This window comes from Lithobates pipiens, unplaced genomic scaffold, assembly GCF_037356315.1.
Source record: "Lithobates pipiens isolate NorthernLeopardFrog02 unplaced genomic scaffold, aLitPip1_a1.2 Scaffold_18, whole genome shotgun sequence".
Classification (NCBI taxonomy): domain Eukaryota; kingdom Metazoa; phylum Chordata; class Amphibia; order Anura; family Ranidae; genus Lithobates; species Lithobates pipiens.
In genome coordinates this window covers 605,144,646-605,160,829 of record NW_027507758.1, presented here as the reverse complement: position 1 = coordinate 605,160,829, position 16,184 = coordinate 605,144,646, and the positions used below count along the sequence as shown (strand labels likewise).

General features: G+C 43.8%; 1 protein-coding gene across 6 annotated transcripts in view; it reads right to left on the bottom strand.

The window, feature by feature from the left end:
* The window catches only part of MSRA (methionine sulfoxide reductase A), a 468,843-nt gene that overhangs the window by 429,542 nt on the left and 23,117 nt on the right, over positions 1 to 16,184 (bottom strand). The window contains exons 1-2 of one of the 6 annotated variants that reach the window (XM_077489268.1): positions 7,770 to 7,968; positions 7,530 to 7,619 (exon numbers count right to left, since the gene is read on the bottom strand). The exons of 3 other annotated variants lie outside the window; for them this stretch is intronic. In XM_077489268.1, the coding sequence (XP_077345394.1) occupies positions 7,530 to 7,619; positions 7,770 to 7,953 (274 nt within the window). In that variant the 5' untranslated portion in view covers positions 7,954 to 7,968. Of the gene's footprint in view, positions 1 to 7,529; positions 7,620 to 7,769; positions 7,969 to 16,184 lie in introns of those variants that run through there. 2 more of the 6 variants (XM_077489273.1, XM_077489271.1) reach the window with 2 other exon arrangements.

The following is a 16,184-nucleotide window of genomic DNA, read 5'->3' as shown; positions in this document are numbered from 1 at the left end:
CATCATTGCTGCCACATCATTGGTGTTCCTGGGAGGAATAGTGCCCCATCATTGGTGTTTCTGGGAGGAATAGTGCTGCTCCATCATTGGTGTTGCCGGGAGGAATAGTGCTGCCCCATCATTGGTGTTTCTGGGAGTGATAGTGCTGCCCCATCATTGGTGTTGCCGGGAGGAATAGTACTTTTATAAACAATATTACTTTAAATAAACAACAAAAAATTACATATTATGTGGGTTTTTTTTTAAGATTTTATCCGATTAATCAAAACAATAAATCGGTCATCTAATCGATTATGAAAATAATCGTTAGTTGCAGCCCTATTTATGAGATTATCCTAGCCAGGTAAGAAATGCTGCATATGAATATAATTTTAATGTAACCAGCAGGTGGAGCTGTAGCCTTCTTCTGACATGTTTGCCAGGCTTGAGTTACATAGTTACATAGTTAGTAAGGTTGAATAAAGACACCAGTCCATCCAGTTCAACCTGAGTGAGTGTCTACAATTGTCCCTATCCCTGTACATTGCACACTCACAACGGTCCCTACCCTCAAGGAGCCCACAATCCAAGGTCCCCATTATTATACTAGGGCCAATTTTGGACAGAAGCCAATTAACCTACCTGCTTATCTTTGGAGCTGAATGTCAGGGAATGTCCTAAAGCTGACCTTCACACTAAAGGTCACGTTAGGCTGCCATGTCTCCTCTGCCCTCCGTCTCCTACATATGGAATATCATTTTTTTTTTTTCAAAGAGCATTATTTGTGTCCTGCAAGTGAGAATTCCCTCCTGCCCCCTGTGTGTTCACAGATCTGCTGCAGGGCATAGGCCCTGAAGGAGGCTGGCAGCACATCTGTGCATTCACTTGGTTACCTGGCGATCGGCACATGTGCCGAGATTACCGTGCCAGCCCAGCATATCAAGAGTGGCCCTTTCATTCATCTGTCAGTCTTCCATTCAGAAAATGCTTTTCATTCCTAGAAAATGTAGTACAGCTTCTAGGAATGGAGGAGGGGGGTGGAAAAGGCAAGGGAAATGGCCTGCATAGTCGGCACTCTCGGGGTGTGAAAATGACAGGTCTCTCAGATCTATTAACTCTTGCCGCACTGAACGATTATGGACAGCGGGGGTGGGGGGTAAATCGGCGGAGGAGGATTTCAGCTAAGGAGGAGGCAGCAGCACAAGTCCCTTGTGCTGTTTTTTTTGTTTTTTTTATAAAATTAGGATACTTGGGCTCTGCCTTCAGGCCCTGGCAGAGCCCATCAATACCAAGAGTCATTCATTTGTGTGTCCAATATTCACCCTGAGCTACTGAGCTCTGTGAACTAGGGAGCTACTTTCAGCCAAAGCAACAGCTAAAACACATGAAAAGGTGACTACAACTCCACCTGCTGGCTGGTGTCTGCATTAGTATCATTGCTTTTAAAGCACAAAAATGTGTTAAGGGAAAGAAAATCTATATTATTTCAAAATTGAATTGGGCGGCACAGTGGTGTAGTGGTTAGCACTCTCGCCTAGCAGTAAGAAGGGTCGCTGGTTCAAACCCCAACCACAACACTACCTGTCTGGAGTTTGCATGTTCTCCCTGTACCTGCGTGGGTTTCCTCCAGGTACTCCGGTTTCCTCCCACACTCCAAAGACATGCAGGTAGGTTAATTGGCTTCTGTGCAAAATTGGCCCTAGTATATGAATGGGGACCTTGGATTGTGGGCTCCTTGAGGGTAGGGACCGATGTGAGTGTTCAATGTACAGGGACAATTGTAGACACTCACTCAGGTTGAACTGGATGGACTGGTGTCTTTATTCAACCTTACTAACTATGAAACTATGAATGATTGAAGAAATATATACATATATATTTCTTTGTTTATATGTGAACTCAACCTATGACCCAGGTAGTAGTTGGACAATAGGAAGTACATCTCCAAGGAGAAACATGGCATGACATGACAGGTCTCCCAGGAGCAACTAATAAACCTGGTGCATGAAAGGCCAGGCTTGTGGGACTCAACATGTCGGGACCACAGTGACAAAGCTGCACTGTGAGCTCATCCTCTCAGTCTGCCATATTTCTGCGATTCGGCACTGCGTTGCTTTAGCTGACAATTGAGCGGTCGTGCAGCGTGGCTCCCAAAACAAAATTGACGTCCTTTTTTCCCCACAGATAGAGCTTTCTTTTGGCGGTATTTGATCACCCCTGCGGTTTCTATTTTTTGCGCTATAAACAAAAAAAGCGACGATTTTGAAAAAAAAAATGCATTATTTTTTACTTTTTGCTATAATAAATATCCCCCAAAAATATATAATTTCTTTTTTCCTTAGTTTAGGCCGATACGTATTCTTCTTCTACATATTTTTGCTAAAAAAAAAAAATCACAATAAGCGTTTATTGATCGGTTTGCGCAAAAGTTATAGCGTCTACAAAATAGGAGATAGTTTTATGTCATTTTTATTATTATTATTTTTTTTTTTACTAGTAATGGCGGCGATCAGCAATTTTTATCATGACTGCGACATTATGGCGGACACATCAGACACTTTTGGCGCTATTTTGGGACCATTCACATTTATACAGCGATCAGTGCGATTAAATATGCACTGAATACTGTGTAAATGTGAATGGCAGTGAAGAGGTTAACCAGGAGGGGGCGCTGCAGGGGTTAAGTGTGTCTTAAAGAGGAAGTAAAGGGAAAAAAAAAAAAAAATTAAAAACACACCCTGCAAGGCAAAGGCATAGCATACTAGCTCATTATGAATAACTTACCTGAGAATGAAGCCCCCAAAGCGGTCCTCCGTCTTCCTCTTCGCCGATGCCATGGATCCTGGAGCGACTTCCGGGTCTCGCGGCTCCGGCGCTGTGATTTGCCGGAGCCGCGATGACGTCACTCCTGCGCATGTGCACTGGAGCCGACACTAGCGGCATGTCGCCACGTTCTGCGGCCTGCCCAGTGCGCCTGCGCGCCGCTGTCTATGGCGCATGCACCGTAGACAGCGGTAGCTGTCTTTGGGTAAATATCTCCTAAACCGTATAGGTTTAGGAGATATTTCTTGGACCTACAGGTAAGCCTTAATCTAGGCTTACCTGTAGGTCAAAGTGGTTTGTAAGGGTTTACAACCACTTAAGGAGTGATTCTAACTGTAGGGGGGGAGGGGCTGTGTGTGACAGGACACCGATCACCGCTCCCGATTAAAGGGAGCTATGATCAGTGACAGTGTCACTAGGCAGAACGGGGAAATGCTTGTTTACATCAGCATTCTTACTCTCCGTGAGACGATCGCAGGTATCCCCCACGGACTCACAGAGCTTACAGCGCGCGTGCGCCTGCACCCCTCCTGGTCCGCCAGCAGTTAAACTGGGCACTCTGTATGTAGCTTCTGGCAGGCTGCACAAGGAGCCCCGTATCTCCAGAAACCATAGGTCGTAGGAGCCCCAAATTTTAACCAGTGGTGGGGAAGGACTTGGGATTTGGGGTCTCTGTGACCCTCGAAGTCTATCTTTTTTTTCAGCTGTAGGGCTACCTTGAATAGTAAACTAGAAAAACACTTACCGTACCCTGGGGTGAGACAGTGTATTTGTTTTCATATCTAGTAATAGTAGGCGTGTAAAACTGGACTTGTTCTGTAATGCTGTAGAAATTTTGTCGCTTCTTCAAACCATTTTAAGAAAGGAAAGGAAGTGGCTTGAAGAAGCTATCAAACATCTTCAATTGCAAACAAGTCCATTTATTAGCTATAGGGAAATACAAAACCACATACTCTTGGGTGACACCGTGAATCTGTTTTGATATATAGTGGTAGTCACATTTAATTGGACTTGTCATTTAACGCTGAAGACATTTTGTAGTTTCTTCAAGCTACTTCTTCCTCCACACAGGTAGCACAGACACCCAAATCCAAACACCAAGAAACGTGTCAAGACAGATGTTGGTTGTCCAAGAGTAGGATGGGAAGTTGATCCTTAAGCCCCATACACACTATCAGTTTTTCTGCTGAGTTTTTCCTTCAGATTTACCAAAACCATATAATATGAGGTCAAACCTTAGGAGTTTCAATTTGTATGCAATCAGGCAGGCCCTTGCACTACATGGTTTTGGTAAACCTGAAGGAAAAACTCAGCAGAGAAACTGATAGTGTGTATGGGGCTTTAGAATCACCAGGGCGGAGATGTTTAATCGGCATTATATGTGAAAGATAGACAATGTTGAACACCCCATAACCCATGTTCAGTGATTATTGTTCCAGTTTGACGTAGATGGCCTCTTTCATGTCTTTTGCAATCCAGTTAACCTATTTGTCATGAATGTGCACCTCCGTCTTTGAAAGAATGTCTTTGCCGAGTCCTGACCTGTACAATTTGCTCACCTATGTTGGGGCGTTCTTTAAAACCTGACACCAAGGAAGTAACTAGAACACGGTGGTTACGCAACTTTCACACCTCCAAACCCGTTCCTGGACAATCAACGTTGACATTTTCCATGGTTATTGGATTAAGATACCTGTGTGGCTGAAGAAGTGGGTTGTAGAAGCACTGAAACATCTTCAACATTACCGAACAAGTCCATTTGAATGACACTTTATTAACTACAGTATCACTTTGAATAGGGAACTAGAAAGCCACATAGTCCTGCATGAGACAGTGTATATGTTTTGATAGCTAAAGGTAATCACATTTGACTGGACTTGTTCTGTAACATTTAAGACATGTCATAGCTTAACTAAGCCACTTCTTCAGTTCCAATGAGTTTGGAAGATACTCAAGAAGATACCTAATCATTTATGTTATAAGGTGTGCCTATAAATGTTGGGGTATCTTCCTGAAACTCCTTGGAAATGAAAAAGTGGCTTATTTAAGCTACAAAATATCTTCGACATTACAGAAAAAAGTCCAGCTGAATGTGACCAACTACTACTAGGTATACCATTATACTATTGTTATTTTTACTACTGCTTAGATGTTTTATAGTACAATTGTCAAAAACACGGGTCCATTGAGTCCCACCTAGATATCATATAAAAGTGTGTCGAATTTGTAACTGATTTCAATGTGCTCACATTAAATGTACATAGTAGGTGAGATTGAAAAAAGACACAAGTCCATCAAGTCCAACCCATGTGTGTGATTATATGCATTATAACTTGTGGCGCCGATGGAAGATGAAAAGTTTCCCCATCGGTCTTCAGAGAATGGGAGCAGACGTACATTCACTAATCCAGGAAAGTGAGCATATTGAAGGTAAGACGCCGCTCAAATCAATCCAACAATAACTCAATGTGTATGTCTGGTGGGTGGGACGAAACACGTCAGGGAAATGGCCGGTGCGGCGCTGGCTGAGGCCACACACATACATACACATTGAGTTAATGTCAGGTTGGTTTAAGAGGCGTGGAATATAAAAAAAAAAAAATCCAAAAGCAAGACTTAATTTTGGAAGTACATTACAGAGAGATGGTGAAAGATAAGTCACCATTATAGAAAAGGGAGAAACCCAGAAACAGGAATACTAATTTCTACTGCCGACATCTAGAGATGCCGCGATATACGATTAGCCACATTTTAGTCTGGTAGGTAGGACGCACAGAGTAAGTTAAGCATGTCATATTTATTTTTTAGACACATACCCTATTTAAAGCTTATAAAAATCCACAATATGCTGTATATTACCTTTATCAGCCTGAAAACACTAGTTTATTTCAACACTATTAATAAGTATTACCATCATGGTTAAACCCCTTCCCAACTGATATTGAAAAAATCCCCATACTGGCTGGTAATGTAGTCTTATTGGACAGTAGATGGCCAGTTGTTGGGGCTTACCCATGAAGTCTGGGAACTTCAAAACCCAGAGAGACCCACCGACCAAGCCTCTGTCTTACAAAATTTAAAGGGCATCTTGTTTGTGGGCATCTGCTCAAGACAAGACCTTAACCTTTCAAACAGAGTACAGTACAACTTGGGCAGTTTGGATTGATTTTACCACCTCTGACCTATCTAAACAATTGATGCAGTGATATTCTTCAGTATAGTTGAGCATGTGAGACACTTAACGCAGTTGATGATTGTGACAGATCTAGCCAGGACAGAGGCTTTTGGAGAGGACTGAATGCTAGCCTCTTGCATTGCGATTATGGGCCATGGCATTTGGGGGAACGGTGCTCTTTGTGAGCTGTATGCCTGGGGACCCTGGAGGTGTTGTTACTTTAGATTCAGGTCCATGTCCCCCAAGACACACAGACTCTGGGAACCCTGTATATGCCCAAAGACTATTCTTGGTTTTTAATTCTGAACAATACACAATCCTTGAAAGAGCTGGTCACATTGACCTGCGGAGACGGACTGTCTGGTCACCTAGGCTGCCTTAAGTGCTGTGTTAATTAACATGTTAATCATGTAGTTGTCTTTTAAATTGTTGCTATAGGGGAGGGGGGAGTATCCATGAGCAGACCTACCTCATTATCTAACCCCTTGTGTTAAAAGTGTATAAAAAGGCTGTATTCTGTCCAATAAAGCATTCAAGATTCTACAAGCTATTTTCGGCTAGACTTGTCTTCAATGCAGCTATAATAATATATCTCTCTGATGGTCAGACTGGAGGAAGCGGTATTACTGACGGAAGCACTCAAGCGGAGTGTGGGATAGGATCCGTCACAATCATATTGCTCAACAAAGGGATGGTTTGGAAAGCTTTAATGCTGTTGCTTTTCTTACCCACTTCCCCCCCAGGTTGTTTTTTTTTCCTGGTTTCGCCTTCCCTTTTCCTTTATTTTCTCCCATCTTCTTGCCTCCCTTCTACCCTTTCCTAATACCCGCTTCTTGGATTCCTTCTTTAGCTCTTACTGGCTTCTCTGACTCTGATTTGCCCAGGTATTCAGCACTAGGCTGGGACTTTATTATTCACAGTCTCTGGATTGTCCTTCAGTTTTATGCGTTATGGTGATCTTTGCAACTACTCCCGAGTTTCACGGGCACATGTGCCCCTTCTGAGGCAATTGGAGTCGTCTGTGCCTATTAATACACTGTTATGCTTTTCATATATGCATAAAGATTTAGAAAAAAAAAAATAGAGTATAGGATCACATTAAGCCCTTGTACACACGGTGGGAGATTCCGTTGGAATGTGTCCGATCAGAGCGTTTTGTCGGATATTCCGACTGTGTGTGGACTGTTTCCGTCGAAATATCTGTCGGACCAAATTTTCCAACTTGCCGGAAATATTTTCAGACAAAATGCTCCGATCGGACATATTCCGATCACGTGTAGAGAATTCCGATCGGACAAAGTGCCACGCATGCTCAGATCAAATTCCTACATCAAAGCTATTGGCTACTAGCCTGAACGTAGTCCCATCGTAACGAAATTACGTCATCACGTTCTGAAAGATCGGATTTTCCCACAACTTTGTCCGACCGTGTGTATGCAACAGTTTCGGACTAGATCCGTCGGACAAAATCCAACGGATTTGGTTGTCGGAATCTCCGACCGTGTGTACAAGGGCATACAGTTAAAAAAAAGTGGCATAACTAGCAACCTACCTGAGACCTTCATTTTCTCTGGCCTACCGGGAAGGAAGTCTTCACTGGGTAACTTCTGCTTGTCAAATGTGCATTTGCTGTACGTAACATCTGATGTGAAAACACAGATAAGAGCCTAGTCTTCTAATTTCCAGTGAAATAAAGGCTAATATAATGCAGAATTAAAGCTGAAGCTATTTCTGCTTATATTTTGCCTTCCCTGGTTCCCCCCCCCCCATCCAATCTAGCTCCAATACTTACCAAAAAGGTGAAATAAGATGATCCCAAGGGACAGAAAAGTAGTGATAAGCATGATCTTCCTTTGAACGGAAACGACTAAACTTGTAAATCCCACTCCTAACAGACAATTTATAGACGGGAGGTTGGATCTGGAAGGGGAACTAACAGATGATGTACCAATGAATCCAAAGCTTGGCTCTCCCATGGAAACAAACCCTTATGACATTATTTAAGGTGACAAACTCTCATACAATTAGAAACAGAAGATGCAGTCATTGGTTGGGTCATGCCAAAGTTGACGAAAGAAATAACATTCAAGAGAAACAATAAAAACATGTAATTATTCAAATATGAAGGTCAGGAAGAAAGAAAGCTTTTGAGAAAGCATTGAAGAAGCCAGTTACCTCTCTGATTATTCCACTTGACATTTTGTAATGCGGTGTGTACTTTGGACATGGTTTAGGGTTTCTGATGGCAACATAGTCATTTATTATATTAAATCTATAATCTCACCAAATATGAACATTTGCATTTATACCGGCTCAGAGGAAATAGCCTTCTCCAATTTGCATCCATCATAGAAAAGTGCATTTTAAGATCAGCCCATTTAAAGAAAAAAATTGAGAAATATGAAAAGTAGAAAAGACCTCCGTCAGTATTGTGTAGAATCATGGAAAGATCTAGATTCCAGACTATGCTCAGGTTAACAATCCCTTACAACAGTTCTGGTCAATTTAAGAGGTATAGGGGGACCTTACATGTGGCCGCTGATGTCACCAAAAGGCCACATACAGTACGTGGTCCCTGATGTCACCAAAGGGCCACATATAAGGTTTATTATATGTAATGCTACAGAAGACGTTGTCTGAGGACATGACTGTGCCACATGAGTTGTGATCATGAGATCCCGCAGGATCTTTGATTTCTTCCATGTTGTCCAGTTAGATCTCAAGGTTGCCTACCCCTGTTGTAAGGACTTCAGTATTAAAGTGGTTGTAAAGGCTGAAGGTTTACTCAGCCCCCCCAACATTTTCCCAAGTCAGCTGCTATCCCAGGTCTCTCCCTCCTCATTGGTTGAGACACAGCAGTGGAAGCCATTAGCTTCTTCTGCTGTCAATCACACCCAGTGAGGAGGGAGCGAGCACGCACGTGTGCCCCCCAGAGCAAGCAGCTTGCAATCGTCAGAAAGGAGGAGCCAGGAGTGCCAGCAGGGGATCCGAGAAGAGGAGTATTGGGGCTGCTCTGTGCAAAACTCTTGGTAAGTATAACATGTTTGTTATTTTTTTTTCTTTGAAGCTGAACCTTTATTATCATTTCATTCTGAGCCTGTCTCAGCCTAAGAAAATATCTTGTGGCCCCTGCAAGTACCTAGTTTATGTTAGTCTTCAAATCACTGCCAAATGCCGCAGCTTCAAATGCCCACTTAGGTTATGTTTGACAGCCAAATGACAGGGAGAGGGGGTTGAGCACTGGCAAGGTATGAAGCTTAAAGCTGAACTCAAGGCATATATAAAATACATAAATGAATGCAGCTCTGTAATCATTATTACACCATTAAAAAGACATTGTAACTTGGCCATACATGATCAAGGTGATAGTGTCTCCAGAAAGGGCTTCCCCAACCCCCATATACTCACCTTACGAGTGCTCCCTCTAAGCTACTTGCCACTAGTACTAAGAACAGCTGTTTCGGCCACCAGGGGGAACAGACATAACTGATGCCCCTGGTGGTCCAGACAGCTGGGTCTAGAGCAGTGATGGCGAACCTTGGCACCCCAGATGTTTTGGAACTACATTTCCCATAATGATCCACTACACTGCAGAGTGCCAGAGCATCATGGGAAATGTAGTTCCAAAACATCTGGGGTGCCAAAGTTCGCCATCACTGGTCTAGAGTATGATCACTAGGCCTGAACACCATCTCATGACTGGGGAACTCAAATGATGCATTTCCAGAAAGTGTTCCACCAAAAGTTAATATATTGGAGATCAGGGGCAGACTGACAACACTCAGGGCCCCCCAAACCAAATAAAGCAAGGGCCTCCTGTCAGTCCCCGCCCCTGGCCCTGCCCCTACATTTTGCACAAAGTACAACTTCTGTCTTTATAGAGTCTCTGGTAGAGAGCGACCCCCCCCCCCCCTCCAGGTCCCATTATAGACTACAAAGGAGTATAATGGAACCTGGGGGGAGTCTCTCTCTAAGCCCTTGTACACACGGTCGGAGATTCCGACAACCAAATCCGTCAGAGTAATTCCGACGGATTAATTCCGGAAGAGGTCCGGAAGTGATGTTGCATACACACGGTCGGACAAAGTCGTCGGAAAATCCAATTGTACATAACGTGATGACATTATTTAGTTACGACTGGACTACGTTCAGGCTAGTAGCCAATAGCTTGGGTCTAGGAATTTGATCTGAGCATGCGTGGCACTTTGTGCGTCGGAGTAGGCTACACATGATCGGAGTATGTCCGATAGGAGCATTTTGTCGGAAAATTTTACCGGCAAGTTGGAAAAGTTGGTCCGTCGGATATTCCGACGGCAACAGTCCGATGGAGACCACACACAGTCTGAATATCCGACAAAACGGTCCGATAGGAAACATTCCGTCGGAATGTCCGACCGCGTGTACAAGGGCTAAGAGAGGCCCTCTCTGTGTCCATTAGAGAGTCTGTTAGAAAGCATCCCCTCCAGACCCCATTAGAGACTACAGAATCCAATGGGATTTGGAGGGGGAGGGTCTCTCTCTAATAGTGTCCATTAGAAAGTCTCTGTCAGAGAGAGAGACCCCCCTCCTGGTCCCATTAGAGACTACAAAAAAGTATAATGGGACCTGGAAGGGGGGGGGGGGTCTCTCTCTAATAGATGCCCTCCCTGTGTCCATTAGAAAGTCTGTTAGAAAGAATGCCCAACAGGCCCCTTTAGAGACTACAAAAGAATCTAAATGGGACCTGGAGGGGGGGTCTCTCTAACAAAGACCCTTTCAGTGTCTATTATAGAGTTTGTTAGAAAGAGTCACTTCCAGGCCCCATTAGGGACTACAAAGGACTCTAATGGGACCTAGAGAGGGGTATCTTTCTAACAGAAGTGTCCTTTTCAGTGTCCATTGGAGAGTCTCTGTTAGAAAGAGCCCCCTCCAGGCCCCATGAGAAACTACAAAAGGAGTCTAATGGGACAAGGAGGGGGCCTCTTTCTAACAAAGTGTACAGTGAACACCTTTATTCACTCTGGTCCTCACGGGACCCTCTCCTTGTGCCATGACTCTCACCCCTACCCCAACCTCTCACAAAGTAGAAATAACCTTGGCACTGTGTAGTGCTCCTCTTACCTTAACTACAGGTACTGTAGCTGTGGCTGGCTCCCAAAACCTCTGTGGCTGGGTGGCTCCCGCGTCTTCTTTGGCTGGCTCCTGTGGGTGGCTGGCTGGCTCCCTGCTGTGGGTGGCCCTTCTGTGGGTGGGTGGGTGACTGGCTGGCTCCTGCATCCTCTGTGTCTGGCTACTGTGGGGGGGGGGGGGTGACTGGCTCCTGTGGGTGGCTGGGTAGGAGAAGCCAGAAGGTTTGCAGGCCCAGTGCACTGAGGTGCGTGGTGCAACATATGTACGTTGACGTCACATAATGACTTTGCGTGTATGCGCCACACATCTCCGCACACTGGGCCTGCAAACCTACTGAGTCCTGCCTTCTTCAAAGCATTGCAGTTGCAATACTTTGCTTCACACCCACTGCAAAAGTGATCATCTTGTGAAGCAAAGTATTGCAACTGCAGCATGAGAACTCCCCTAGTCCACTGCCTTTACAGTTTAACAAGGGGCAGTTGGGGGAGATAAAAACACCCCTCAACCATGTGTTTTTAATGTCCCCCAACAACAAGTCATAATGAGCCCTTACAGGTGTTGATCCTCCCCAGTCTGTGACTGACCAGTGAAAGAAGGTGCAATAGAATGATAAGCGCAACTGTTACTCTGCCCTCTCTTCCTATCAGAATGTTCCTTGTTAGCTTATTAATCATACTGTATACAGGCAGTATGAACAAAAAATCTCCTGCAAATAAGTATGATAGCCTGGTAAAGATGTAGAAGCTAACTTCACACCACTAGGGCATAAGTACAAACCTTGCTGCCCTCTAGGACTGGGGATGTCCTGAAGCCACTACAAAAAACAGGGTTCTGATAAATAAGGGATAGCATTCGAAACACGTTAGCTGCTTGGAACACAGGTGAGGTCCCCCAGTTCTTTGGAGTGTGCCATGTTAAGGACCATTAGGCTACAGATGGGTAGCTCGATAAGCGATTTTGTTTCAAATGTTTGTGAGGACGATTTATGTTGATTTTAAATATAATAAAATACCGTGGGACAATGCAGTAGGCTGACGTGCCCTCTTTTGTTTGTTTTTCAAGCAGTATATGGGTACTTACACTAAAAAATTGATTTGTTAATGTATTCATAAATACAGAGCCGCATTAATGTGTATCTTTCTTATCTGGAGTTCAGCTTTATGTACCTTCTATCTTTCTGCTAAATCTGGTTATAAAATCTCCCTTGGCGTGACAAAGAGGGTGGATGGGAATTGCACCAGCCTGAAATCCTATATTCCCAAAAAGGTCACAGATGAAAATTATTATGTTCAGGTTCTGATTAACGGCATTAAATAAATCCTTTCTTAAAAAGGGACTTTCATATTCTTCAATGCAGTAAGAAATGTCCTTTATTGTGGGATTTATGTTCAGAAGATGTAGATGCCCAACAATGGAGTTTTGAGCATGTGAGATACAATAAACAAGCCGATAAATGTTCAATCACTGGTAACCAACAAGATGTACAATAGGAGAGAGCAATTAACTGTACACAAAATCCGAAAACTTTGAACACTCAACTCAAGTCATGTCAGTTTCAAAAGGTGAAAGGAGAAGGTGAAATAAGATTATCCCAAGAAAAGTCATAATAAGCAAGACCTACTTTTGAATAGAGACTACTAAAGGGCTCAGGTATGTCAACTCTATACCACAATAAAGCACGTTCCACTTCCCAAGAGACAATGTATAGATGGGAGGTTTGATCTGGATCGGGAATGAGGAGGAGGAGAAGGAGAACCAGCAGGTCACACAATACACCTCAAATCTTGTCTCTCTTCTGAAAAAAAAAAAACCCTTTGACATTATTTAGACATCTTTCCAACCTTTTTACCCCAGAGGAACCCTACAAAATAAGGTTTAGGTCTCAAAACCCACTGCTAAAACCAATTCATGGTTCCAAGTGTCCTCAGAAACCACCATCAAACGAGAGGTCAACCACAACTCAAAGAATCTAAGCAACCTCTGAAGGAACCCTAGTATTCCATAGAACCCTAGTTGAGACTAGGTGATTCAAGGTGACAAACTCACCCATTTAGAAACAGTAAACAAGCAAGTGGGGGGTCAGATCTGCAAAGAGAAGGAGGAGAACAAACTGATGACACACCATCTGCCTCAAATTGTGGCCGTCTAATTAAAATAAACTCTTATGACATAATTTTGGCATCTTTCCAAACCTTTTACCCCAGAAGAACCCTTAAAAATAAGTTTTAGGTCTTAGGTTAGAACCCCTGCTAAAATCAAGAAACAAAATCATCAAACGAGAGGTCAAACACAACTTGGTGAACCTAAGAAACCCTAGTATTCCATGGAACCCTGGTCAACGAGAGGTTGACCACAACTTGGTGAACCTAAGCAACCCTTGTATTCCATTGGAACCCTGGTCAACGAGAGGTCAAACACAACTTGGTGAACCTAAGAAACCCTTGTATTCCATGGAACCCTGGTTGAGAATGGGCAATTCAAAGTGGCAAACTCTCACACGTTTGAAAACAGGAAACACAGTTATGGCTAATTCATTAAAAGGCAGACAAAAGATGAAACAAGCATGTGGGAGGTTGAATCTGAAAATAAGGGAACAAACAGATGACCCACCATCCACTTTGGCTCTCTCATTAAAACAAACTTATTTGACATTATTTAGGCAGTTTTCGCAACCATTTTTACCCTAGAGCACATGTGTGAAACAGTGAAGACCTGTGGGCCAAATCCAGCTCGCCAGGCCATTTCATGTGGCCCTAGCACCTCTCTTGCAGCTGCGGAACCCCTCTTGTCTCTGCCCCACCTTGTCTCAGCAATCAGCAGCAGAGAGGAGGACAGAACTCCTCCGTCAGATCATGCGTTTGTGTGTACCCACAGAGAGGTTAGTCTTTGCCCCTGCCCCTCCTCCTCAGCAGTAGGCAGCAGAGAGGACAGAATTACCCCTATAGATCCTTCACTGTGCAGCCGAGGCAACCCCTCTTTGCTGCCTCCCCTGGTCTCAGCATTCAGCAGACTCCAGAAGCTGACACCAGAAAGGGTGGAGAGGCTCTTGACAGTAGATGTAAAAGGGGGGGGGGTGTTCTGGACATCTGCTTATAATTATGAGAATAATACAGGAGAGTTGCACACCACTGGCATCACCCACAATAAACTTTACTGGAGACTGTTCAGACAGAACACCATGTGAATGATACCAGTGGTGTGTGACCCTCCTTTTAAGACTTGCATCATCTGCTACAGACGTGAGAGTGGGCTCCATGCCGGTCTGCACCTGCCCTTCACAGCTTAAAGTGGTTGTACACCCTCCATGTTTTAGGAGATATTTACTAAAAAGCCGAGCGCCAATGTCTTCGGTGCATGCACACTTTAGATCATGCCGTTTCTAATAGGGGTCATGCCATGACTGGTGGCTGTGCACGGGAGTGACGTCACGCGACTCTGGCCTGTCACAGAGCCGGAGTTCGCAGCCCCGGTAGGAAGAGGGGCGAAGATGGACGCTCCCTGCTAGTGGGGACAATGGAGAAATCGCGGGCTTTGGTTTGCAGGGAAATAAAGAGGAAGTAAAACCCACCATGGTTTACTTCCTCTTTAAGTCATTACTAAAACCAGTAATATTCAAACGCAGAGGCGATTATTTAACATGATAAAGAGAAGATACATTTATATACTGTAGTCTTACTGATACAACTGGTCATTTTAGGGCAACCTTAATGCTAATGCAGTCCGCAATGAAACTGAGATTGACACCCCTGCCCTAAAGGAACCCTTGAAGACTCAGGGAACCTCTGCGAAAACCAATTTATAAATCTGGGATTCTACATAATCCAGGTTGATAATGGGCGATTCAAGGTAACAATCTCTCACCCATTAGAAACAGGAAACACAGTCACGGCTGGGTCATTAAAGGTAGACAAAAGATAAAACAAGAGAAACAATAAAAATATGTAACAATTAGGTTATGAAGGCCGAAAAGAAAAAAGAAAGAGAAAGCTTTTGAGAGAGGATTGAAGAAGCCAGTTACATCTCTGATTATTGCACTTGACATTTCATAAATACTTTGGACTTGTTTTAGGGATTTTGAAGACCAGTTAGACATTTAATTATATTAGTGGTTGTAAAGGCTAAAGGTTTTTTATCTTAATGCATTCCCTGCAATAAGTTAAAAAACATTTTAGGCGCCGCTCCCTTGCTGCCACCCCAAATTCTTACCTGACCCCGGTCTCCATTCAGCGCTGTGCCTAAGAGCAGTGTTGCTGCTCTCTCTCTCCTCACTGAACTCAATAAGAGCAGTGGGAGTCATTGGCTCCTGCTGCTGTCAAACAAATCCAGTGATAAAGGAGTGGTGGGCGGGGTCAAGCCGCACTGTGTATGTCAATAAACGCACACAGTGTGGCTTGTGCCTGTATAAGTACCTCCCCCCCGAGCAAGTGGCTTGCCGCCATGTTCCAAAAGGTGAAAGGTGAAATAAGATGATCCCAAGGCACAGAAAAGTCATAATAGGCATGATTTAACGTTTGATGGAGACTACTAAAGCTATAGGGTCTGTCAGGTCAATACAACAAACAGTATAGTCTTGTCCTCAAGAGACTATCCAAAGATAGAGTGGGAGGTTGGATCTGGAATAGGAACAAAGAGAAGCAGGAGAACCAAAGGATGACGAACAATCTACCCCAAACTTTGGCTCTCAAACAGCCTTTCTTCACCTTTTCACCCCAAAATAATGTTTAGGTCTTGGAGAACCCCTACTAGAACCAATTTATAGTTTCAAGTGTTCTTGGCTTCGGAATTATGCAGGCACCTCAAATGGGAGATCAATCAACAAAAACCTTAATGAACCTCAAGCATCCTTTGGATTTCTCCAGAATCCTGGTTGAGAATGGGTGATTCAAGGTGACAAACTTTCATACATTTGGAAACAGAGATCACGGTCATGGCAGGTTCATACAAGGTAGGAAAAAAAAAGCTTTAATCCAATCAGACACAGCTGAAGGAACCATAGCAACCCAGACAGGAAACCAGGTTGAGAATTGGTGATTCAAGGTGACAAACACGTAAGCATTTAGAAACGGGGGAACATGGTCATGGCTTGGTCATAAAAGGA